This window comes from Larus michahellis, chromosome 3 (genome assembly GCF_964199755.1).
Source record: "Larus michahellis chromosome 3, bLarMic1.1, whole genome shotgun sequence".
Lineage (NCBI taxonomy): Eukaryota > Metazoa > Chordata > Aves > Charadriiformes > Laridae > Larus > Larus michahellis.
In genome coordinates this window covers 27,609,158-27,634,447 of record NC_133898.1, presented here as the reverse complement: position 1 = coordinate 27,634,447, position 25,290 = coordinate 27,609,158, and the positions used below count along the sequence as shown (strand labels likewise).

The following is a 25,290-nucleotide window of genomic DNA, read 5'->3' as shown; positions in this document are numbered from 1 at the left end:
TTGCTCTGTTCAAGGCTCAAAGACATCAGGCTAATACAGCCCTATTCCTCTTCTCTCCCATCCCAAGATGGCTGAGAAAATACCACCAACACAAAGCCTTGCTGAACCCACTACTTGCCATTCAAGTTGGTTGTGGTACGATGCTGGGCACAGTTTACGAAGTGAGTTATTAAGTTTGCATTTCGTTTGCTGCCAATGCATACCTGTGATATTTGCTTACTAAATGCAAGTTTCGGGATCAGTACCTTTTATTTAGCTACTGAAACAATACTATGCTGACAGGCTATTCCATTTCCTACCAAATACCTGAAGACTTTACAGACTACCGGAATGGAGGCTGAATTGAGGGCACTCAGCATATCATTAGGCCTGGTTTGGTTTGCAGGCAAGTTTAACACTACTGAGCATGGTAGGCTTCCAGCTGTGGATAAGATGTTCAGATTTCTCCTGGAAAAATGAAAATTGCTGGTCAATGAAAGCTCATCTATTTAGTTATTAACTGGACGCCAACATGGTAAATACTGCATTTCACAAAGTTAACTGGAAACTCTGAGTTTAAGAAAAGCTATAGCAAATAAACAGCTCAAGTCATGGGAAAATAAAATGAAAACAGGCACACCTGTAATTTGGCTGGATGTCTTAAGAAATTGCAGCATTGAAGAAATTGTACAAATTGGCAGAAAGTACTGTTGTACATATCACCCCCGATAGTGTGAAATTGTGCAGGTGGCCAAGAAGAAAAATATATGGAAATAGCCATTGGAGTTTGGCATTATGACCAACAGATATTTAAGTAGCACAAAACAAAATACATTTTGAAGGTGGCTTTTTACTATTTCTAAAATCATAAATATATAGTGATATATTAATTAGGTGGAATGTTGCTGGAAAGAGACAAATGTTCGCTGAAAAGGTGCCATAAATGCCATGAAATATTTGGGAACATTTTCAAGTTCTTCCTGCATATAATCATGTGCTGAAGAAAATAATCAATAGAACAAAGAAAACTTACAGAAAACTCCAGAAAGTTATCAAAGCAGCTCATATTTAAAAGGAACAATCCAGCTTACCATTAAACCAGAGGTCACCCGTCCAATACTGGATCAAGAGATGGTACCTACTAAGGGAACGCCTGTTCCTTGAGGTGGAGGGAAAAATGGTACCAGTGACATGGTTCAAGATACCTTCTTGGAAAAGCACCAGTACAACAATCTTTAGGAAAAAAAAAAGTCTTTCCAACTCTGAAATTGAGTGATGCAGGCATATTTGCCCTACTCTAGTTTTGCCTAGCTCATCCTTAACCCCAACTAAACCAGCTTCAAACAATACAAAGTGTCCTGGACCTTGAAAATTTCATATCTGCCTAACATGATACACAAACATTTTTATTTTTTTTTAAATACTGTTAAAAATATTTACCTCAAGTCCTTCCACAAGTTTAGCCAAATCTCTGGTGCAAGGATAAAAGCAGGTAAAAGTCCTACTTGAGAAAGAACTACGGTCTTCATTCATTCCTTCAAAGTGAAAGCCTATAAGCTTCAGAAGTATTCAGATCAAACTACTTAAGACAGATTTTGTGGCTAAAGTTAACAAGAGTATATTTTCCATTTGTATCCTAGCTTAACATTTCTGAAGTTATTTCCTATAATTTTGTACAATCCAATACAATAGCACCATTTCACTCTTAAGAACGATTCCTCTTTTTCATGCCCCTTGAATTCTTTGAAGGCACTTATTCATCTTTAGGTAAGATCTTAGTTTCACATCTACAAAAATATTTCTAATGAAAGGTAACATAAGGAAACAAAAGGTAACATAAGGAAACAAAATAATTCAGGGCTCTGGACTGATTCAAGAATAAAGTAACATTGTATTTTGTTAAACCTAAATATTTGTGCAATTTCTACCACTTAAAAATATTTAAGGAGAATACTATCTCCAAGGTCTAGTTTTCGAAGTCAAATAGTAAACAAGCAAACAGAGAATAGCAGGGGAAAAATCCTTGATACCTCAAAACAGAGATATGACACGCTTCCAGATCATCCTTAGGCAACTGGAATATGTTTTATTCATCACACCACCAGGCTTAACGTTTTAAAATTTACAAGACCTAGGTAAGGGAAAAAGGGGTGGGAAGACCAAGGATTTTGTTTTGACTCTGTAGATATATCCATATTGGCAGTTTTTCAAATATGTTATGCTTGGAAATTACTGCAGTTTAAATAAAGGAGCTACTTTTTAAATCCAAACATTTCAGTTTCTGTTCTCCTTCCACCTGACATCAAAGTCAACCAATGAATGCATTCCTGCCAAAAGAACAGACACTACATCTTCTCTGTATGAATAATATTTTCTTCCCGATGTGCTTTAGGATTCTGATCTACACAGAAGTAATTGTCCCTTTTTTTTTTTTCATCCTCACAAAAAGCTATTCATGCTTTTGGTTTCTATTAAAAGGTATTTACTTCTTAAACCTGGTACAATACTGCGAGAGATCTATGGCAGGGTTTCAAAATCATTACTGATGAAACTAAGTACAATATTACAAATATGGGGCATTAGTAAAGAAAGTGAAGACACAGGTCTGTGTTAGTTTCCCCATTGCCCCCCACTTTAATACAATTCTGGAAAAGCAGTTCCTAAAAGTTAACTTTCCACAGTTCCTCAGGGTTCCTCATTAAGTAAATGACTAACAATTTTGAGCTGAAAATCTTACCCCTAATACAACAGAGCTTTTCCCTTCTAAGTTTGGAATACATTTTTTCCCATCGCAAAAACATAAGCCTGCAGACAATGCTGCAGACAACAAAACGTGTGGTAGACTTAAAAGATCTAGCAAAAACAAACAGAAAACCCACTAATACCCCAAAGCTACAGCCATTCATTTTAATGGAGCACTTAGGTTCTCACTAGATGTCTAAAAAGGGAATAAACACTGAAGATGAGACAATATCCTTCACAAATGTTCTGAAAGTTAGCTGAGTTCAGAAACTATAAAACTTTAGGCTGATTAGGACAGGATGTCCCTTTGCATGCATCAAAGCAGCCCTCATCTATTATTGAATCATCACTTGCAGTGAAGAGCTATAGTTCAAAACAAAGTTTTAAAGATGCCACATAGTAGCAGAACAACAGGATGGGTGATCTTTAAAATGTTTGAAAACAGAAAGCCCTAGGAACCCTAAACAGCAATGTCATTTTTACTTAATGTATGATATGCACATCTTAAAAGCTGGATTTTTCTTAATATAAAAAAATGCATTCCCACGGAGAGTATTTAAAAATAATTTCTCAGCTGTATGACTCGGAGAAATAAATAAAAATGTCTCCATTCAACAGTAAGCTCCCAAATCAAACTTTGTTAGGTGTCTTAATCATATCTGTATGTATTTCTTTAGGAGTGATGCAAATATTTATTTTCTGAAACGTGCCCTTCCTTCTGGCTGTTTGGAGTGACTTTGGTCCAAAATGTTGCACCCCATCTGTCAAGACAAGCCACTTTTCATACCAGAAATGGTATTTCATCTCCACTTTTCTCTTCTTTTAATTGAATCATTTGGGGTAAAATTTGTAACAACAACCCATTCCCAACACACCGAAGTTTCAACCAAAGCGTTTTCTGATTGAATAACTCAGTATAATAGGTATTTTCCTTAAATGACAACTAAAAATAAAATAAAGCATTAACAAATGTACTGGGTGCATCATCACCGTAGCTTTTCCGCATTTACAAAGCTAAGAGTAAGAATGCATGCATGTAAGCAACAAATGTCTTGTTTTACATACAGCTTTTTGTATCATAGCACACTGTTTGTAGATCTACTATCACTATATGGCGGACAGATAAGGACTTGCATTCTATATGAATTTAATTACCTTAAGTTTACTCTAAACATAACACGTTTATTCCAAAACAAAGTGGAAATATCTTTAAGTAGTAAATTATGTCCCAAGTAGCAGGTGATAGGACAAGAGGAAACAGCCTCAGGAGAGGCACCAGGGGAGTTTTAGACTGGATATTAGGAAAAATTTTTTCCACTGAAAGGGTTATCAAGCATGGGAACAGGCTGCCCAGGGAAGTGGTTGAGGCACCATCCCTGGAGGTTTTAAAAGACAGGTAGACATAGTGCTTAGAGATATGGTTTAGTGATGGTTTTTGTCAGAGTTAGGTTGATGGTTGGACTAGATGATCCGAAAGGTCCCTTCCAACCCAGGCAATTCTATGATTTTATGTCTCACACACTGACACCTCGGCCTAAGCCCATGAAACTGCCAATTCTGACATTTTAAAGTATAAGTTGCACTTATTTGACAAAACCCCCACCTTTAGCATTTCACAAGAAAGTGAACGCTACTACAAAGACTCTGTATAGCTACATTACTTCCAGCTCTATTAGTTTCAATTTCTTTTACCCTTATTTACTTTCCTGAGGGGACTAGCCTTTCAGCTGGTATAAATATGCACATTAAATGAGCTACAATTAATTGATAAAGCTACCATCCTTGTCCTAGCTGAGGAGCCAGTTCTATAATGTACACTCATAAATATTTACATTTCCAGGGCAGTAAACTTCAAATAGACTTGAAAAAGGAAATGTTAAGATCCAGAACACTGCACGTCTTCTTCCATATTGCAGGACTGTAACATTTGTATTTAACAGTTAATTATCTCATGGTGTGAAAAGGCTCATTGGCTTCCATTTTCAAAGTAGTTATATATATTTAAAATATAAATATCTTTTGGCTCTTCAGCAAGAACAGACTGCTAGATATTCAAAAAGGGCAGCTGCCACATTGTTCCCTGGGTGCAACACAATGGCAGGTCAAACTTTTGTTCCTCTTGTCCTACAAACAATTTTCAAGCCCCCGCTCAATAAATAAATTTGGTTTCAGCACTCCCAATCAGGGCTGCACAATCCCCTCAGTAGCAGACCTATGATAAATGGACTTATTTTCCCAAATCAAACACTTGAATTTAAATTCAGATGAGTTAATGCAAAGGTCAACATTGTAATCAGTTCTTTTGATCTTTATAGAATTTCTAGAGTAATACATAATAAATCTGAAACAAGGCAATTTGCAGCTCTGTATGTGTGGCTGGTAATAAAAATCTTAACGATTAGAGCCTTTATGTACTTAGGGAACGTTTTATAGTAATAGCTATAGTGAGAGCCTCAATGCATGGGGAATGATGGCAATAGATAACACTGAAAGACATGATTGCTTGATTCTTTATATAGTTTATACAGTATGTATAGATTATACATTATAAATTAAAGCACAATGTTTCTGAAGAGTCTCCCAATGTTTTTCTAATACCCTACTTTGGATGTGTGTCTTCCACAAAATAGGGCGTTGACAAAAACTTGCTAATTTAACAAAGATCTCATATATTGAGAATTTTATTGTTCACATACTAATGTGTTACTTCAGCTAACTGTAAAGAAGAAATGAAAATGTTTGTGCACACAGTGTGCACATATGTCTTGGTGTCTCTTTTAAAGAGGAAGATTCCTTTTTCTGAAAGCATGTATTTAGAAGTACAGTATGTCACATCTCTTACGAACACAAAAATGATTATTAGACAAAAGGTATTCTAATTGAAAACTGGAACATGCAATCCTAGAAGCAGACAAAATGTCAGCAGTCATATGAGGAAATTCTTAAGATCAAAGGGGTAAAAGCTGATTTTTTTTTTTTAATAATCCCTTGATTTTAAAGTTTTCTTGATAATAATCAGATAACTACCCAACCACTAAAAGCTGTAAAAACATCTTCCTTTTCCAATATTCACAAAACAAATGAGACATTTAAGAACTGGTGTCAGAGAACATCTTCCATAAACATACAATTACGTAGTGGAGCAAACATACGCTATAGTTTAGGAACTACAGAAAGAATAATTTTTGAGGAAAACTAAGAATAAGCAACTGTCAGCGATGACTGCACAGGAAGGACCAAGAACTCATCCATTGAAATAGCAACTGAGGATCCCACTATCAGGGCACATCCTTTTTCTGCATCTATTCAGTGAAGCTGAGAGATAAATAAAATAGATTATTTGTTTACTTTTCCTGTTCACAAGTCTCCTGTTCTCACAGAACACGTACGCTTCTCTTCGGCAAAAATATAACTCTTCATTGTCTCACTCCAAATTCACTTAGGTGTTAATTACACTAACTAAAACATACCATCACACAGAAGCATTACACATATTGAATGGCATTCATGAAAAATAAGTAAGGCTTATTGCTTGGTTTTGGTGCAAGACACCATCTCCTCTCTAATAAATGGAGTACTTGACAATGATCCTCTTGGCATGCTTGGCAGAACATCTTAAGTCTCATCAGCTGAGATAACACAACTGTTTTAAGGTGAATACACATGCTGCATCATATAGGGGTTATGAAGTACATCTAAGCCTAAAGAATTCTCTAAAGAATCTGACTTGATAATGCATGACAGGTCTATTAAAAGTTATCGTTAGTCGAAAATCAATACACCACCTAGTATATATAAAATGGATTAAAATCACAGCTGATCATCTTCAGAAATAATTATATATGGGGAATCTTCCTCCAATAGACATATTCCCAGTGGCACTCCACAGGAGTCTGATAAAGACACTAAACAGCAAAAAGCTAAGAATGCAAAACTGGAAAAAAACCCAAACCAACAAACAGCAAGTCGCAGCAGCTAGCATGCAGGCAATGTACAAGTTGCTATTGTGGCAAGAATAGACAAATCAGTTTTCATAGCTCTCAAGCTGTCCCTTTGAAAGAGGCTGCTGGTTTTTGGTGATTCTCAATTATTTCATTAAACTTTCATCTACGTTCCTTAGAAAATACTGGTTTATCAAAACTCAGTTCACGGGGATGGACTGACTTTTGTAAATCTGTCACAGCAAGGGCTTTCTCCAGTCTTTCACTGCATTTCTTATAAAAAATAGAGGAAGCTTCTTGCTACAAAACAACCGATAATCTCACAAAGAGGAAACCTTCTTGGAACACACCAACTGAAGAGTGGTGATAGGACTTCAGTTTCTCATACCTTAACTCACTTGCACACCACATTGCTGGCTTAGTGTGAAGAAGATAGAGGGAAAGCATGACATACAGGCCTTCAAAGACAGTAAGTTACTATAAAGAAAAGCACATAAATTGCCATCTATGATTATTAGAGTAATAAACTTAAGAATGCAAGAAGGTAGATCTAGATTAAAGAAGAGAAAAACGTCCTTCCTAGGATAAGATCACAGACTGCTGGAGCAAAATGCACAGGGATTTCACAAGGATGGAGATTCTTCAGCTTTATAGAAAAACACCCAAAACCTGACTTTGTGGTTTTGAAACAGAAGGTAAGTGACAATACAAGTTCGTAAATATGACTGAAGACCACATCATCATATTGGAGTAACTGCTTTTGCTGTCAAGGTGACAGTTTGACTGCATTCCTATTAGGGAGTACTTGAAGAAACAAAGGCAGTAAGATTAAATTCTTATCTTAGTACCTTGTACACAGAGCTTCATGGCACAAGAAAAGAAAAACCCCACATATAGATTCCCCAAAAGTAAGGTGTGACTCTTAATCCACATTTTTAACTCAGATACCTTGCTGTACTGGACTGTTGGCTACAAAAACAAACCTGTAAGGATCTTAAGAAAAGCACTTTAAGTTTGAAAAAAATCAGGAAAGGGAAGGCAGTGGAAGGATGATACTGCAAAGACATTCAGCTAAGAAAACAAGCTTCGTAACCCCATTCTAAATGGATATAAACAGGCAAGAATGATTTTGTCAAGGCTAGACAAGAAACTGTAGCTGAAAATACAGAAAAGATGGGAGCCTGAGCAAAGGATTAGAACTGTGTAGAAAGACAGAAAGAGAAACGCTGTTTCTTAGCAAGACAGCCAAATAACACGGTTTACAAAGAAAGCTAAGTCAAAGCTGACACACACTATTGACTGATATGACAAAGGCTGTGAGCATTCTCCGCAATGATTAAATAAGGGAGTGCCATATATATATTAAAAAAAAATAATAAATAGAATAATGATAGCCCAGATGGGATACTAGAATATTAGAGGTGAGAGGTGAAGGACTGTGTGAGATGGGGATAAAGACTAGTTATGGATAATTTCTTGTTATAAAAACTGGTTTTATTTCTGCTTTGCTAGAATAATTAAAAACCAATGCATAATAATTAAAAACCAATACTGTATACTTAATTCTTTCCACTATTCCATCTGCTGGTATGTCCCTATCCTGTCTCCAGCAATATCATCATGAATATTTCTCTCAGAGAACCATTTTGTTATTTCTGTTGAAACCAAGACCACCAGAATAGCATACCATTATTTTTATATTAAAACTATGTACTACTGTTTTTTATGTATAAACTATGGTTCTAGAATGCTAGCTACAAACTTGCTTTCATCTAGCAGGTTAAAGCCACCCCCCCACACCGCCCAATATGCAACTATAATTTAGTAATTAAACATTTTGGTAGTATAATTAGTGCAAATACATATAACTTGCTAAGTAAGAAATATAATAATTAAGATGTGCAATTATACAATTATCATGTGTAATTACACAGGCTTTCTAAAAACTTTGCTTGATATGATGAAAGACCATTTTAAGAGATTCCAGAGTCTTTCACAATTTATCTTGTGGATTACATCCAAACAATCAGTTCTTATCACAGACTTAAGCGATGGAGTGTTTTTCCTCCAGAATAAACTTCCTGCAAATGCAAACAGTAGAAATGACAGAGCAGCCATGTAATTAAAAATATCTGTAATGGTATCTGAGTTAAGAGTCTGAGCTTTATAATGAAACTAGTCTAGATTGAAAGCTTGAAACTCCTTTAAAGGTACTAATCCAGGCTACTTTTCTTTGACAAATTACATATGAAGTGTGCTCAGAGTGTAGTTGGAAGAGAACTTGTCACACCTCGATGACCCTAAGCCAGCTCTTTTGCAGCTACACAGTCACTGTCTAACCCTTGAATTAGTGTGCAAAACACGAATATGAACAGTCCTATGTGCAGATTCACACATTATAACAGGCAGTCATTGAAGAAAACCCAGAAGTAATTCCAGAAGGGAGATCTGGGAGTTCAACCAACAGTCTGCATTCTCACTTGCGTTGCTTCTTGCCCACAAGTCCTATTTTCCATTCTGCTCAGGGACACAACATCAACAGCAAGACAGAACAGTGCCCGTGCACAGCACTATAAGCTAGTTGTTACAGAGACTGTCTGCTGAGATGCAAGATGTGGGTTAAAGAATTTTGCTAGCATAGACGGGCAATGGACCTAGAGCTTGCACCTACCCTCTTCAGTATGGCAAACGGTAAGGAGTTATGCAAAGACAAGACGAGGCTTCTGCCACTACCACCAGCATTGAGCCCCTGGATGCCTCTGCAGCTTCAGGCACTCTTCTCATGAGAAGGCTCTGAAATCTAAATTTTGTGTCAAGGAAGGCACTTGCCTACAACCCTGTCTCAAATGCCTAAGCTCTGCAAGGAAAATCAGGTTTCAGTCATATCTCTCTACATTTGCTAATTCTGTGCATGTGTGTGACTTTTTTGTCCTGATGTTGAAATGCACATGCACTGAGTATGACATTAGGGAATTGATTTTTTTTTTATAATTGTCATTTTAAATAATTAAATAGTATTTTCAAGTATTTTAAAATGTTTTCTCTTTTTCTCTAGCAATCAGAAACCAACAAAATATTTATTGATGTGTAGTTTGTATATGTTTACATCTTTTGAGTCTTACCATCCTCTTAGTAGTAAAAGAGTCAGTCATTAGTCTACAGAAAGATAAAGCCACCTTTTGGAGACATATTGCTGATAAAAAACCCCCCTACTTCATCTTTTAAGTAGTGCAATTAAGTTTTAGTAGGTACAGAAAACGAAGACACCAAAAAGAAAAAAAATAGGGGAGAGAACTATCCTTCTTCAAATGTAAGTTATTTTTAATATCTCTCAGTGCCTCAATTTGGTCAGACACAGACTTTAAGAAGCACGGGTATATGGAGAAAGCATTTTTATAATTTTTTTTAATTAGACAACATTAATAAACATTATTTAACTATTTATATAAATATAGTATTTCTATCACTTCACAGTTCCCAGTTACAATCACAAAATTCTTAATACCACCTGCATACTATTTGCTGCATCAGTTCTAACAGGGAAGAGAAACAGAAGCAGTTAAAAATTTTTCTTATTTCTTTCAATTCAGTTATATTCAGTGACTTGTCTCCAAGTTCTTCCCATTCTACTACCCTTCCTTTGTTTTTTTCCACACTAGTCCCTTGCTGTCTTCTCTCCTCTGTGAATTCATGCCCTCACATCCAAAAAAACAACCTGACCCTACAGAAAGTAATAGGAAAAACCACAGTTGTTTCAGTCACAAGGTATCACTACTTGTGAGATAATCTTTTTGCTTCCTGCTTCTACTGCTCTAGGTATTTAGAACCGTAACTCTCCCTGGGTCTAGGATTACTTTTACTTTCTGTTTGTGTATTGCTCAGACCAATGAAAACCTGAAACTCTGTGGTTTGTTAGGTGGTCTTCTGATGCATTCCAACATGATAATCAGTATTTAACTTATTTGTTAAAAAAAATAATCCAAATTTAATGTATGATTTGCAGATAGAATACAGACAAAAAAAAAATCTTAGGACTGTTAAAAAGCACAGAACAACTCTGACACCATGCTAGACACACTGATGAATTCAGCTTACACAAAACTAAATATTACTCTGAAATACCTGCCTTGGGAGCTTGCATATGGGGGTAGCATCCATGTCCAACTGAGGATTTCAGCTGGACAATGATGAAAAGTCCATATGTTACCATGCCACCATAAATTATGTTAGAACGTATGGTCAGGCCACAGAGGGGCTCCAAAAATAGGTTAGAAACAGCTCTCTGAGTGAAAACAAATTGCCTAAATTCCAATAAGAGAAAACAGTGTTCTTGACATATTTTCATGTGGCTACCGCTGTTTTGAGTTAAATCTATAGAGAACGAATACAATATGCCGCTACTTTAAATTTTGAAGCTATTATTCCGTCAAGACACTAAAATGCAGAGAAATCTGCATGGGTCTGATGCCTTCAGGCTTCAAGATTTATTATGAAATAAAGAAAAAATGAATGATGGTATGTCAGTTGGCCTGGACATCAGCTATTGAACCTGCATTATAGAAGAAAGAAAATCTCAAAAGACTTTTAATCATCATAGACATTAAAATGTTTGTAAAACAACTATTATCACACAGCTGAGATGTATAAAATGTAACACTTTTGAAATACAAACAAAAGAACATACAAGCTAGAATAATATTCTCCCATTGCACTTAATACTCTTAAAATTAAAAGAGCACCTGACTCTACATATCTATAATGCATCACTTCACAACTTTGAATCTTTTAAAGCTGGGATTATGCTTTGTAAGAACCTACCCTGAATGCAAAATAAGGCAGCTTTACAGAAGAAACTGCTGCTAAGCAGCTTGCAATCTAGATAATATAAAATTCTAACCTCTAATAAAATCACCTTCATTTCAAAATGATGACATCTGATTTTTTTTCTTGCAATAAGTATCTCAAACAAAACAAATTTACAAAGTGCAATTATATTGACTTCATAAATTAATATTCAATAAACTCAATTGTCTTCTGTTGAAGTGCTATACCTCTAAGGGGGGCGGGAATCAATCTGGGATTCGCTGATTAACATGTTATGTTGATTAATCCTATGATCTCATTGAAAAGTCTAAAGATCAAACGAATATTAGATAAGCTGCCATGTTAAACTAAGCAGTATTCAGTTTTCCCGTTTGTATTTCTGGTGTACAACATTTTTTGGAATAATCCTTCATGCTTGTCTGATAAATACATTTGAAAGCTACACATGTGATGTAAACCCAGCAGAGTCACTTAACAGAGAAAAGTATCAAGTCAAAATGCATTAAGACAATTAAGATTTATAGTAATTACAACAAACTTGCCAGGGGCTATGCAACCCTACTACTTCTGTAGTAGCATTTATGATGTTTTTGCATTTTTGCCAATTTCTGTGTTACATTTTGATATTTTCAGATAGTGTAAAGCATGCTACTGGGAAAACACGCACACAAAAACCTCCATTGTGCATGTATTTTTAAATCTTTTTGCATTACCACCTTAAAGTTTTCAGTAACTTGGCATTAACTGGTCTAACTTGACTTCCTGACTCAAAGAAATAAAAAGCTCTGTAATGTAAAGATTACTTCTTAGGATCACCTTTGGCTAAAGTAAAACAGAAGCTTGAAATAAATGAAAAATTTAGTTATTTTAATTGCCATTGCTGTACCAAACAGCACAAAGCCATATTGTCCCACAGCATGAAGTGATCAGATATCTGCCCAAAATGATGGACAGCTCTGGCCCAGTGAACAGGCAAAAAAATCCCATTTACTCTCTGCCAGATGGGACCTACTGGACGCTTCAGCGCAAACAACTCATCCTTCTTCAGACCTTCTTGTCCGACTCTTGAGCTAGCTCCAGCTGATAATGATGGATATCAAGGCTACAGTAAAGTGGGTGACAACAGCAGCCTTGTTATAACTGCCAGTCTTTCAGTCTTGTCATTATTACACATTGAAGATTTATTTGAGTTTATTGTTGTGCACCGGGTCTAGCCATTTACAATTCATCACCTACTACAGAAGGTTCAAGATAGTGGCCATAGCTATAATTGCCACCTCCACCTGCTTCTGGAAATTATGAGGTCACCAGCTAGGGCAGCTCAACATCCACAGAGCTCCGCAAGTCCTCACGAGCACCTGCAGCAAATACCACTGATGTTACTCCTGGTACCTTTGGAACGCCAGATTTTGTTTGTAGTTACAGTATACACACTCTTCAAAGCATCCCTGAAAGTTCTAATTCATCAACAATGTAATAAAGCTTTACACCTGCTTCAGAATTCAGTGAGCAGATGTCGTAATTCTTTTGTATTTGTAAGCTAATATTTATTTTATGTATCTACAAAGAATTAATATTACTTTAAGTACAATGGGAATGTATTTTTCAGACGGGATTTCTTAAGGCTACAAAACAACATGATGCACAATGTCCTAATGTTAAACAAATCAAAAATAAGTAGCTTAAGAAAATAATTCAATGCAAAGAATCATGTACTTTTATCATGGGTTTCTTACTGCATAAGAATTATAAAATATTTTAGAAGCGGAAATTGGTTACTCACTGCTGAAGTTTTCCTTAGTATTGGTAAATATTCAAGTAGATAAATGCTATCTTGAAAGAACAACACTGGTTCCTCATCAGCTCCTCCATTCCCACTACTTACTGAAATATTTTCCGGTTTTATTATAATACTCTCCATACTTGCTTCTTTTTTCATTATTAGAACAATTACCGTTATCTAAAGTGAAAACCTTGTGAAACATGGATTTATCTTCTATTAGCAATTGAGGATATATTATTAAGAAAAGCCGCTAATTTCTCTAACATCCACAATATTCTAAACCCCCTAAACCTCAATATACGGAAACCAAGAGTAATGCTTCTGCTGTTCATTACAGGCAGTCGTTAAAGGCAGGAGGGAACAAGTTAAGGTTTTAGTCAAGTGGCTTGATGAAGGAAAAAATTAAAATTCTGTTCAGGCTAAAGCTGGGCTGAAGGTCGTCAGTAAAGAGGGTTAACTAGGACCTCACAGTAAGTACTAAGTCAACATAGCAGAAGTGCTTCTACCTGAAAGTCATTAAAAAGGTGTGGCTTTCAAAAAAATAAAAATAAAAAGTAAGCCTGATCTGGCTAATGGTTACATATGCTGCTTAAACCCAAGGAAAAAAAAAAAAAAGTTTTCTGGTAGTGTTAGATCGACAGTATCCTTTCAGTTCCTATGTTAGCTATATTGCATGAGGGAGAATTGTGTTATATTTATGAAGAATTTAATAAGTATAAACTTACTATACACTCTCAGATTTATAGAACTATCACATGAACATTGAGGTTATTAAAAAAATACTTCAGGATTCAGGTCAGTCATTAAAAAGGTATTTTCTAACAAAGTCTCATACAGAAGTGCAAACATACACCAAATGATTAAACTATTCAGAACTCAACATGACCCAGCATTATTAAAATATCATTGATGGATTTGCACACTTCACTTTCAAGTAACTCCTTTCATCCAGGAGAAGCTCTCTGATTTTATTTTTTTTTTTGCCTTCCCCTGTGTCAGACAAGCAAGAGACAAAGAATTGTCTTGGAGTAATTTCTCTTTTTAAGCAGCATCGTTTAATTTCCAAATGCAGAACTATCTAATAAAGTAAAATGATTTAAGGTCTCAGTCATGAGGTTTCCAATAAAGAGGAGTATCTTTGCTATACTGTAAGATACAAATAGTATGGAAAAGCGTGTTGGTATAAGAAAATATTGAAGCACCTTTCAGGTTTTTCATCTCAAAGCAAAGCCGTATTCTGTTATTGCCTAACATAAAGCAAAACAGGAGACTGTTCACTTAAACAGTCTTGCACCGTTATTTTACTTATTTAAAAGTCCAAGTAAGGGATGAACTGTATCACATCCACTGAAGAGGTAAATTTACTTAAAAATCTAAAAATACATACCTAAGTTTAATAAAAGATCTGAGAATGAAAGTGTATACTTGCTTTGAATTCTGAATAAGTATAGGGGTTTAGCAAACAAGAGGGTCTGATGTTATTAAACTTCAATTAGTTACAAGTTATGATGCTTTATTTTTGAAATGTATTTAATGCAACACAAACTGAGCTAAGGCTATTTTTTCATTTTACAATTAAAAATATTTTCCTATTATAAGTTTGTTATAAAATACCATTTAGACTACAATCAACCCCCTTGTAAGAGTCCAAGCACTCTGAAACACAAGGCAGTTATTACAAGGATATCAAACTTTCCAGGTTCCATTTAAGTACAAGTTGTATCTGCAAAGGGAAAGTGTAGTCAATATACCAAGACGATTTCAGAATAGATTCTGTGTCAAATATATTGCATATGCTTTATGAATACTATTTCCAAATAGCGTCAGAAACTTATGAAGAGTTGTGAAAATTGTTTTTTTCAGGATTAGTGCCAGATTTTGAAACTTCTTTTTGCAAGCATGTTCTGAAGGCTTGTCTCAACTGCTGCTTCTGTAGCTCTGCAATTTTGGGCAAGAACATGGAAATCCAGGTTGCTCCTTCACATTAGTGGAATGTAGTGGAATGCAAAATGAACTGGTTTTATTTTAGTTTTTGTGAATGTAGCTAGATTCAAAAAACTTGGAGATCTTGGAAAGAGACTGCACTGCATCGATGGGCAAAGCAGAGACCAAGCAGGCCAAGAAAAAGCATCAGCCTTTAGTTCTGCGTTGACAAAGTGGTGCCTTGGTATTCATGAAGCCAACAGGGAGAGGGGGAATGCTTTTATCTGACACAGCATCCTTGGGCTTCTTTGTGCATAAGGAACAGCTTTAAATCTATGTATTTGTTAAGTCAAATATTTATTACCAAAAATCATCCAGAGGCATTTCCAATAAACGAGAAACTCAACAGAAAAGTTAAAGAAAACTTAATATATTTAGGATTATAAAGTGCCCTTTCATTCATAATGATCAAGAGGCACGAAGCAAATTGATTAGTACACGTGTCTGTGCTTTAAATAAAAGGATGGCAAGTAAATGGATGTCAAGAATCTTAGAGGAAGAATTAATTAATGCTGAAAAATATAAATAAAATGGTGACAGAAATGCAATGCTACAAATTACTAAAATAGCTTTAAAAAGTTTTTTTAATGCCTTAATTTGACATGTGATAAAAATCATCACTTAAAAAAGATAACATTATTTGCAAATTGAGCAAGAGGACCTGATGATAGCCATATATAATCAGTTGTCACCTTGCAGCTCAATTAGCCCTCATGTAAAAATGAGGCATGTAAGGAGAAATGAGGTTTTGACATTATCTCTGCCAGCAAGATAATTACACAGCCTTCATTTAACAGTAGGGCAACACTACTGTAGCAACAAATTAACTCAGCTCCATTTGCAATTCATGGTGTGTTTTCTCATTTAATACCATTTGTCTTACCCCAAGTGAATGTTTCCATTAGTTTTCTCCAGCACAGCAAAATACTCTTTGACTTCATACATTACATCACCAACTACTTTACTTCCAGTAACTTTCAGAAAGCTGTATAAATTTGATTAAATGATCTTCCCCCTCTCCCCAGTTTTAACTAAACCATTTTTTTTTGGTTTACAGCCAAATAATAATACAGCAGGTGCTTTTGGATTTAATGAGCAAGGAACTGATTCTATACCACATTCATTTCATTCCTGTAGTTGACACCAAATGCCCTAATTTCCTTCATTTTATGGAAAATATATGAATACACATGTTTCTACTATAAATCTAAATGAAACCTAAATGAAACTTCCCCAGCCTCGGTAACCAAAAAAGTGATACACACTGCTTAATGGAAGCATTATTAAATAGAACAAGTTTGTGCATAAAACTGAGATCCAAAGACTTAAACGCAGATTGTCATGTCTGCCTTTTGTTAATGCTCAGAAAACGTGCACATGCATGATTACTTGGTTTTTTTAGGCATGCAACTTCCCAAACGATACTATGCAAGGGACTATGGGCAAGAATTAACTTCCCACAAACTTGGATGTATGCTAACTTAAAAATTCCAGTCATACCTTAATGCTTGTGAGCTCATAGGAATAGTTAATGTTTGAGTAGAGCTCTCAAGAGCTCCTTAGTGCATGTACTAAACATTTGTGTACAAAAACTAAGAATACCTTTCCAGTCAGCAACGAGCTAGCTCTACATGCAGTTTTCGTTAAGTTTGAAGAATAATCAACAGTCACTTGCTGGTGGCTTCACTGCCAACTAAGCAGAAGGTCGCATAAATGTCTGAAAATTACCATACTTTGTGGTCTGGGAAAGTGTTTACATACTATTACATACTATTTTGCAAATATTTTAATTGCTAGTCATCTTTATAATGTACACAATTGCTAAACCCTTTTCTGAAACCAACATCAATAGTTTAAAGTCTTTTCTAAATTTTTTTAAAAAAATCACCATCTTCTAAAGGAAGGTCCAATCTGCATTGGAATTTCAATTACACTAGAAGTTGAAAATGCACGGATACTGTCTGTCCTACGTTACTCAGCAGGAAATGAAGAAATGAATTACTGCTTTCCAAAGCCGATTTCTTGGCATCTTCATTTTCTTCCTCATAATCACTCTTTCACTGTAATAAAAGAAGCTTTTTCATTAGTTATGCAAAACTCCAAGATGACTTGTAACTTCTTGATCTTCCCAAAGATTCTTACTATAAAAGTCTAGAAACTACTACAACTACTACTGTACTGACAAACACACAGAAGAGGTAGTAGAGGATCATTCATCACAGTGACAATCCATCACAAAAAATAACGCACCCAGAACACATAGGCCTAAAAACTTGAAGTGGTCGCTGCAGCTACTACAAATTGTGGCAGCTTAGAACAGCCAGGTTTCTCAAAAGTAAGTTTGCTCTTTGTCTACTTTGGAAATATTCCCCTCTGCATCAATAAACAGATTTTGAAAAGAAGATATGCATTGGTTTTAATCACATACTGTAAAAGATTAGCTGGTTTTCGCACCAGTCACAAGTCTGTTATCATTTCCATCATATTGAAAGCTTATCCAACAGATGCCCTCCTCTTACCCTCCAGTAGCTCTTTGTGCACTCAAGATTAACACACTAACACAATGTTTTTCTGTATTAACCAGCACGAGATATTTGGAGGAGTCTTTGTTGCCATAAAATAAGGAAAGTTGCATTAAAGGCATTCAAATTGTGTTCACTTGCAAGGAACAAGAGCAAAATACTAGGCCAGCACTTTGTATAGGGTATACCATGCAAAAACTAATTAAAGGGTTTGAAAAACAGTATTATAGATACTCTTTTGAAACTTTACTTCAGTTAAAATTGGCTACCAATGATGTGCTGAATGTCACCTTTTCCTAGTAAGAATGAGCAACCTCTCTGATAATAATCTAAACCACTTCAAAAAGCATAACTGTTTGGGGTTTTTTTGAAGTATTTAACAAACATGAACTCTGGGCTTGACAAAGGAAAGCACAACTATTTTCCAAATTAATTAAATAGAATAACAGATAGAACTGACATACAGATGATTTGTCTAACTAAAGTTCATAAGATATATTTAGCCTATAGTAAAAGAAAGGGTGTCACTTTTTGTTACATGATTCCAAGGTGACTGCTTATATTTTGTACTGCTAGGCTAATTCTAGCCTGAGCACAAATCTGTCTTTTATTTCATAATTAATTCTCAGTGTCAAAACCAGTAGATGTCTTTTTTTGTATCAACGTACTCTGTCTGTTAATTATACCACCATAATAACCAGGCTTGAAAACAGAATAGTGCTGTGACAGTATGAACGCACAGAAAGACATTTCTGAGGGGAATAGAGAATCGAGGCTCCAGCAAGCAAATAAGTAAAGTGAGCTCCTAAACTCACTTGATAAGAGACTCAACTTCACAGAAACCTAGGTTTCTTTTATTACAATAACTGGAAAAAAGTAAATTGAAAATGAAACTGGTTTAGTCATGCTGGTATCTTAGTATGTAAAACAAATGGTATTGTTTTACATACACAAGGGTTATATTTTATATCATTGCTCAGAACACTTGTATACAGAATGTGGAACCTCTACCAACAGAGATAAGTGCTTATCTTCTATTTGCTAGCTTTCACCTAACCCAGATCCCAGCTCCTTTCCTGAAATCTCACCCAGGCACCTCGGGGTCAGTTTAATACTAATACAGTTCTTAAAGAACAAAGTAAAACCCAAACGACCCGTTCCTTGATCCTATTTCCAAAATCTTTTAATAACACTACAAAACTGTGACCAGCAGGGATACTGATGTCCCAGTCTTCCTCTCTGCCTGCTATTCTCATTTTAGGCAGAAATTCAGGTTTAAGACTCAAAGATTATAGGATTATTTGAATTCCACCACCAATATCACAAAATCTAATTCAAGCCTTACATCATTTTTCATGCCCCACACATATTTTCCCCTGTTTTCTTTCATGCCATCTCCTCCTCCCTTGACACAGAAGACCAGATTCTGCAAAATTTGTTAATTTTTTTTTTAATGCTCCTAGCATTAGCAGTTCTTTGACTTCTCCCTGTCTCTTGTGCACAGAACATTTTTCATGAACTCATCTGTACAGCTTTCACCTTTCCTCCAGTTAATTCCCTTTGGAAGACCCTCATCTGCCATGCTGCCCATGGGAAATCCAGCTGATTTATACTGACAAGTTAATTAAAAAAAAAAATCAGCTTATTCTTATTTACCAGCCAACAGTCAAATACCCTGCTAAACTATTTCCCTCAATCTCTTGCATGTATGTTTTTATCTCCTTGTGGCACAGACAGCGTTTTTTATATTTGGAAAGTATCTATCACTTTGTGAGAACAACAAAAAACAAGTACAAGTATGTGACACTCAAGTCCACAAGGAACAAAAATTCCAAGTTGTAAATATGTAAGAAGTGACTGATTGACTCCTCCAATTAAAACAGTAAAAGTTCAATCTGCCAGTGTTTTTGCTTTCTTTCTTTCAATAGTTACCTTTTCTAGACTAGGCTAGGTCTAGCCTTGCTCTGGAGTTTTTCTTTTATTTTAGCAGAATAGCACACTGCACTGGAGAGGGGAAATGGTGTTATTAATCCATCCTTGCCTATGTTCCTCTTATACCACTTGGCGCCTTCCATCAGCTATGACATTTACTGGATTCAGTGAGCCGATTCAATCCACTGAAATCCTGATGGGTGGGAGGGTGCAAGCAAGTGGACAAATTCAAGTCGAATAATTTCAGTGAAATACTGAACTATTCCACTAAGTGGCAAGGAGCAGGATCAACTGAGAATGTGCATCCTCTTACCCTCTCCTCCTTTAGGGGCCACAAGTTGTTAAGCCAGTTCAGCTGTTCCATTTAACTTCTCAAGATACTGAATAAATTGTTAACCTTCAGGGTGGTGGTAGGGGAATATTACTATAGGAGACTGTTTCAAGTTCTTTACTGAAAGAAAGGCCATGCTGCTGACTTAACTTATTCTACCTTGAACATGAAAGACGGAAATAGAATCCAAAAGCCAACAAGCTAAGCCACAAGAAAATCTAACATATATTAAGAAAAAAAACCAAGAAAACATCTCCCTAAAGAATGACATTTGTAAATAAGTGCAGATGAATCATCATAGTGAAAGTTTTTGGTCACTTTATTGGACCCCCACTTACATTCTTTTGTCCATCTGATAACTGCCTGGATAAAATTAATTTAACTAGAGAGTTGAATGCATATTAAAAAGAAAACATAATTAGAGAGCTAGATATGGTACTTCCCAATATTTTGGGATCCCATCCTATGATCCAATCATAAGATTATAGGATGGGATCATTGGCTAGAATCAATAATTCAGGTGGAAAGAGACACCAGGACGTCTCTAGTCCAATGCCCTGCTCCTCAGATCTGAGGATAAATCAGATTAGTCAAGGCTTTATTCAGTTGGGTCTTGAAAACTGCCAAAGATGGAGACTGCATACCCTTCCGGGCAACCTCTCCCATTGTTCAGTTGTCCTCACGTTGAACTGAAAGAAGACATAACCTCAAATACGAGTTCTCAGCTAGTTAGATAACCACAATATATTTCAGTCTTCCAGACAAAACGATTAATGACAGGAAAAATATGTGACTGAAATGAGACTGGTATGCTGATGGTGAAAGAAGGTAGTAAAGCATTTTTTTAATTAAAACTGTACCACAGTCACATCCAGATTTTTGTTCTTTCGAAAAGAGTATTTTGAGTTTCAAGTGAATAACAAAAGTGATTTCAATGTACTTTTGTTTATCGTTAGCTGCCATATTCATATCCCAGTCTGATTAATAGCTAGATTGTCATATATTATTAATACAAAAAACAGTAACATTGAAGGATACATGTAAATTTAAGAAAAAATGAACTTTTTCAACTAAAATATTTCAAATTCTTCCTTAAACGGGGGAACCGAGTTCCGTGACTCCCTCTAAACCAGTAGATAACATACTCACTGTACACATAAAATGATGCATATAATAATGCTCTATTATCACACAGTGTTTGTGCACACCTACACTAGAAAGGCAGCATGTTTCCTTGAGGCAGCAATGGTCTATTAAAGCTAAACTTAAACTGGTTACAAGAATCACCTTGCTGGGAAAATGAATTATATCTTTTATTGTGTAGACAAAAAAAATTTTGAAGTTCCACTTGTTTATACATTAAGTATTCAATGTTATTAACCATACAACATTATCAAATGAAAATATTTTAATATAAGAATTTAGCATAACAGGACATTACTGTTCTTGCGAGTTTAGATATTTAGGCAGCCCGTGTTTCTAAGACTACAGATTAACATCCTAAACTACTATTTCTTGTTTCAGGTACAGAACAGGGGAAAATTTAAAACATGTGTAGATAAGTGTAGGTTACTATTTTTATGCTTTCTGGGCTTCTTCTTCCAGAAGCAACAAATCAATGTAAACAGGATTTAAATCAACAGTATGCATTTTTACTTACAGTAGAGCAGTTTCTGGTTTTTTTGTTTGTTTGTTTTTTTCCAGACTAACGGAATGTTTCCATAAGCACATTGCAGATTTTGGGCCAGATTCTCAGAAAGCATAATAATTTAGGGACTTACCTGTACTTTAAAGTGGAAGTTAAAAACTTCCACGGCTTTGCACCAAGAAACCTAATATTGAAGATAACTTCTCTGCTACACAGCAAATGCTCTGTTTTGGGGTTTTTCTCATCCCTGCCCCTTTCTGCTTTCTACGTATCACTCATGCAGAAGCGTTAAGAGGACAAGCTAATACATTAGACAGAGAAGTGTTAATGGCTGACTTTACTATAATTGGTCAACAACTTCACGAAGTAAATGTTTTGAACAGAGGATAAAAAGAGGGAGCTTTGATAAGGCAGTCAGCCAGGTTGTAGACTCTGGCTGGTTAACATTCCTTGCTGATTTAACAGTGGTAATTCCCAAGATAGGCATTGCTTCTGATGTAGGACTACCAAAGCACTTGAATTTAAATGTTTCCCTGTAAAATTTAAGCACTTGGTCAAGTGCATAAATCTCTATCAAGAGACTGCAGGCACCCTTTCAATATTGAATACTATTCAGTTAGCCAAAAGACTAAGTGAGATTAAGTCTCTGCCAAAACTGGTTCTTAACTACTCAATTAAATCTGACATGCTTTAAGAGACAAAAGGTGTTTAATCAGTTGTTACAGGTTTTTCTGACAGCTTGAGCATATGCAGTATACTCTGTTCTTACTCAAGTCAATTCCAAAAACTTCTGCACTGTTGCTTGAAGCCCATGAAAAGCAACAAGGCATACTTCCCATTTCCAGACTGGATACACACTGGTGCCAAAAATAGATACGAACCTTTGGATAATAGAAAAGACCAAGTAAGTTGCATGGGGATGAGAAAGACTATCATTTGCCCATCAAACCTAGACAGTTTCTAAACAACTTCATAGAATCTTATTTCTCAGTTTTAACTTCTATAATCAAGAACTAAAGGTAAAATCCCACCAGGAAAGTCTGTCCTAAATGACTCACTACTGCTAAAAGAAGCTGTCCGGCATCCTCCTTTCCATCCTGCTGTCAGCTTCACATTCCTGTCAGAGTTGATGTTTCCAACCTTCTCCAGATCACTTCCAGTTCACTAAAGAGACCAGAAAGCTAACCTCAAAAGAAACGTCTGGGTGTTTTTCCCCCCATCTTGGTGAATTGAGGCAGTTCAGAAATGGGTCTTATAACTGAGAACTGTGGCAAGATATAGGGGATGAACCACATGGCCTGGAGCCAGCTGGGAGATGGGGTTAAGAGCTAGGATAGAGTTAAAGAAAGCAAGAAATACAGAGGCAAGCCTTTTCCTTCTGGTGGCAGGAAACCACTGGATTGACTCAGCCACCTCAAAGACCTTACATTTCAAATTTTCAGACATGTTTTCCTTAAATATTAGAAACTTAGAATATCCATTTCAATTCTCATTAACTGAAAGACTGAAATAACTTTGTAAATCTCAGCAAACAAGCAGTATTTTGCTTCCTTCAAGCTACGGACATAATTCAGATAATGCATCACACCTGGAAAGAGGCTTACTGAATTTGTGTGTGACCAACTCCAATTCAGTAAACAATTCACATGCAGAACTGCCTCCCTTTGCATCAAACGAATTGCGTTATAATGGAAAGAGTGTGATACTTGAAAGAATTGCTTACAATTGCACATACGAGAGAAAAAGAGAGCTAAATCTAAATTAAGATGTTGCCTATGAAGTTTCCAATAGGACCTTGACATGACTGTTGACCTACTCATGACATGATCACACCAGTAAGGATTTGGAATTCTATTAGTATTACCAGCGGAAAAAAGTCAAGGAGTCATCAGGAAAACAAATCTATATCTGCTACTCCATCAGCCAATTACTGTTGTTAAAGTGGAATTAGATGAGTATTGACAATACGAAGGGGATAAGGATTAAGCAGATGACAGAGTATACAGCTAGCATTGCTGTTCTGTTTTTTTTTTTCCTACAGAAAGCCTGAAAAAAAACTCAGATGGGAAAGGAATATGCTATACAAAATATAGTATTATAACTCTGATCATGTCCTGAAGTAGCAGTTACATACATTAGCCTTCCAGCTAATCACAAATCCAGGCCAAAAACTAAATACAGTATTGAAGTGGAGTCCGCTAAGGCAAGAGTATTATGTGGCATTAACTTAACAACTCGCTTCAACCTCAATTATCTGAATGCCATGAAGTAATGCAATTAAATTATGTTAGAGGTATTTTTCTTAGTTTTGATAACTATTTTAATGTAATAAATGAAACCATAAGAAATTCTCGGTTAAATGCAGCAGTCTTTACAAAGTCAGTGCCCTTTCAACATTTAAGAAGTTAACTTCATAACCTATTTGTTAATCTTAAATACTCTAGGTAACATGAAAAAGGGTAGACCTGTAATTCTTACTGATTATTTATTTAGACTGATACAGCTGTCAGGCTGCAACCTGGCTTTATCATCAGCTACAATCATCATTAATTTCTTTTTAAACACAGACTCAGCACGGAAAGAGTGTATTTCCACATTGAACAACAATATACAAAATCTTAGCAAACAATTTCCTCCTATGGTCTAGATTCATAGGCACACAACTTCCTTAATATAAGGGACATAAGTCAATCGATACAAACAAAGCTAATAATGAAGTTGTGATGAAGTAATATAAATTTTAATTGTTTGTATTTCTTACTGAGGATGCTAAATACTACCGACAAATACAGCAAATCTCCTGGACAGATTGTATCAAATTCTCTTTTGAATCAAACACTTCTTATCTCCTGAATGCCATTACTTTTAAATGAAAAACATTTGTTTCCAGCAAAAGTATTAAATTCCTGCAGAATTATGCAGCTATGACAGATTTTTTCTCCAAGATCAGCAGTACTGAACAGTGAACTCTGTCTCTATGCAAATCAAAGGAAGAAACTTAATCATATTCAAGCAACTTAGTAGCATTGTATTATTCAGTTTGCTTATTTAGTCCAAATAAACATCAAGAATGGCAGGTGACATAATACCATGTAAGAGGAAATTAGAAGGAATGAAACTGTTGAATTTCTAAAAATTTAAACTCCAAGTGAGGGATAAAAAAAGATAGTATGAAGATGCACACGCAATAATTACTTCATTTTATTTAATACTTATTAGTGCTGATAGATGTCAATGTGCTCCATGTAAGTCCAAATTCAAAGAATTAGCACACTATCTTTTCTGTTTTGTGCTTTACTTAACTGGACCTAGCAGAGACCCAATTCTTATTCTGTGCTACCAGAAAGCACATCTGCTTCCTCCTTGACCCATCATTCTTGGAACTCAAGGGACCTGCTGCTCTTGAAAATTTGCCAAGAACTTTCTTGGCATTATCTTTTATCAGTACCTTAGGGAAATTTAACCTTAGACACTATTAAAACAAGAAAACACAACATTTTTAGAATATTCAGACAAAAGTTAAAGTAAGATCTAGAGGTCATTACAGCCATAGATCTAGCCACACCAAAAAAAAAAATAAAAGAAATTAGTATGGCTTCTATTGG

General features: G+C 35.6%; 1 protein-coding gene across 3 annotated transcripts in view; it reads right to left on the bottom strand.

The window, feature by feature from the left end:
- The window catches only part of GPATCH2 (G-patch domain containing 2), a 126,667-nt gene that overhangs the window by 52,085 nt on the left and 49,292 nt on the right, over nt 1-25,290 (bottom strand). The window contains exon 6 of one of the 3 annotated variants that reach the window (XM_074579324.1): nt 17,214-17,312. The exons of the other annotated variants lie outside the window; for them this stretch is intronic. Within the exon in view, the coding sequence (XP_074435425.1) occupies nt 17,310-17,312 (3 nt within the window). The 3' untranslated portion in view covers nt 17,214-17,309. Of the gene's footprint in view, nt 1-17,213; nt 17,313-25,290 lie in introns of those variants that run through there. 3 annotated transcript variants of the gene reach the window in all.